This window comes from Halyomorpha halys, unplaced genomic scaffold, assembly GCF_000696795.3.
Source record: "Halyomorpha halys isolate HHAL.00 unplaced genomic scaffold, Hhal_1.1 Scaffold578.1, whole genome shotgun sequence".
NCBI lineage: Eukaryota > Metazoa > Arthropoda > Insecta > Hemiptera > Pentatomidae > Halyomorpha > Halyomorpha halys.
Window position 1 is genome coordinate 206,413 of NW_027106404.1, and position 1,883 is coordinate 208,295.

Here is a 1,883-nt window from a genome sequence, read left to right on the forward strand (position 1 = left end):
TATCTTCTCCATTAATAGAAATTTTTTTTTGAGATACTGAGGTTTTATTTACTTTATGAGTTGAGTCTAATTCACCTATTTCTGTAGTCATTTCAAAATAAACAGGCTTTATTTTTTGGTGTATTAATATTTCTGCTAGCTTTTTCAAATCATTTGGTGTGAGCAGCATATGTGATGATCCAGAACTATTTTTATCTTTGGAAACATCAATTTTATCATCTACAACAGTTACAAAACTAGCAAACTCAGGCTTAGTCGGGTGATAAATACCAACTTTTGCCATTGAAGATGCATTGTGGTTTGTATTGTTTTCCAACTGGTGACCCATTTCACCATAACTCAATGAATTAACATTTAATACTGGAGGAATCGATATCAAAGCAGGGGTAGTGCCAGTAGTATCTACCTTTGAACTGCTATAATTTTCTGATGTTTCATCTCTACTAGGATAATGATACTCATCTATCTCAGGAATATCAGTGTCCAGATTTCTATATCCAGCAACAGCTCTCTTCGTTTCAGCTTTATTTTCATCGGGGATTTGAGAAATCAAATAAATTTCAGATGGCTCAGTGCTTGTTTCTGAATAATCCATAGTTGTGTGTGTACCATTGTCTTCAGAAGTTACAACAATCTCAGATTTGTTTTCTAAAGTTGAAGTTTCATCATACATATCTGAAACGGTTGTTGACATAGTGCTCGTGTATGGTTCGACAGTTGTTGAATCTTCTTCAGACTCACTAGTAGTAACTATTAAATTTTCACTAAAAGAATTGTTTTTTTGAATTGATACACTTGACAATTCATTACTTGGACCATCAGATGATGATGTTTGATTACTTCCATTTTCAATTGTGGTTGTTGTATTAAAAATTTCATTGCTATCTTCGAATGACTCTGAATCGCTTTCATCAGATTCTTCTGAAGAATTATTAGATGTATGCCTTACTGTAGTGTTTAAGACCTCCAGCGATATTGAATTACACTCACTACTACTGTCATCATCAGACTCTGTACTATTAGAATTATCTTCTTCGCTTACAATTGATGCCTCCGTAGCAGTGTAAGCTTCAAATGTAGGCAAATCTGAAATTTTATCTTGCAATTCTTCATTTTTATGTTTATTATTTTTAACTAAGATTATTGGTAAATCAGTAGTTGTGTATAAATTTTCACTGGCGGTTTCCTCATTACTATTCAATAATGGTGCTAATGTGGAACTTTCCTCATAAATTCCACCTTTCAAAAGTTCATAACCACTTCCTTCAGTTTCATTCCAAGCATTTGTTGTTTCATCTTCAACAGAGTTGAAATTTCCTTCTGTGTGGTAATAATCTGGAAATACTGTAGACATTTTATAAGAATCAGGGAGAGTGTTGAGATCGACAGATTCAGCAAGTGGATTCAACGTACTGGAGGAAGCTGGTGTGGTAGGTTCACTTTTAACTTCTCTTGTTTCTGCAGTAGTTTCGAGTAAATGTTCCACTTCTGATGTACTCAAAGAATACTCAGGGGTACTTACAGTAGAACTTACTTCCTTTGATATTTCTTCACTTTCTTTAGATCCGCTGTGATCGTTTGTTTTTATTCGAGGAATCACACTTACTTCGCTGGGCTTACTTTCAGAGCCAGGTGTAGTTGGTAGAATTTCGACGATTCTTATAGTTTGTGGATATATATTTGGTGAAGCACTTGATTCCTCGTAAGAAACTGAAGTGAGACTGTTAGGTTTTGTCAAAGGCCAGGGTTGCATCTCCCTTTTTGGGCTGTAAAGGGATGTGTTCACAGATCTTACTGAATTCCCAGAAGCCCTGCTCGTTTCTGAAAAAGTAAGAAAACAAGAAAACAGTACAACATTTTACTTTTAAATTATATGGAATGTT

At 34.6% G+C, this 1,883-nt stretch overlaps 1 protein-coding gene across 2 annotated transcripts in view; it reads right to left on the reverse strand.

The window, feature by feature from the left end:
• Nucleotides 1-1,883, reverse strand: part of LOC106684415 (serine-rich adhesin for platelets) — a gene marked incomplete at its 3' end in the record, with an annotated part of 80,678 nt that continues 78,795 nt past the window's right edge. For both annotated transcript variants that reach the window (XM_014426489.3, XM_014426490.3), the window contains 1 exon segment: nt 1-1,821. In XM_014426489.3, coding sequence (XP_014281975.3) covers nt 1-1,821 — 1,821 coding nt within the window.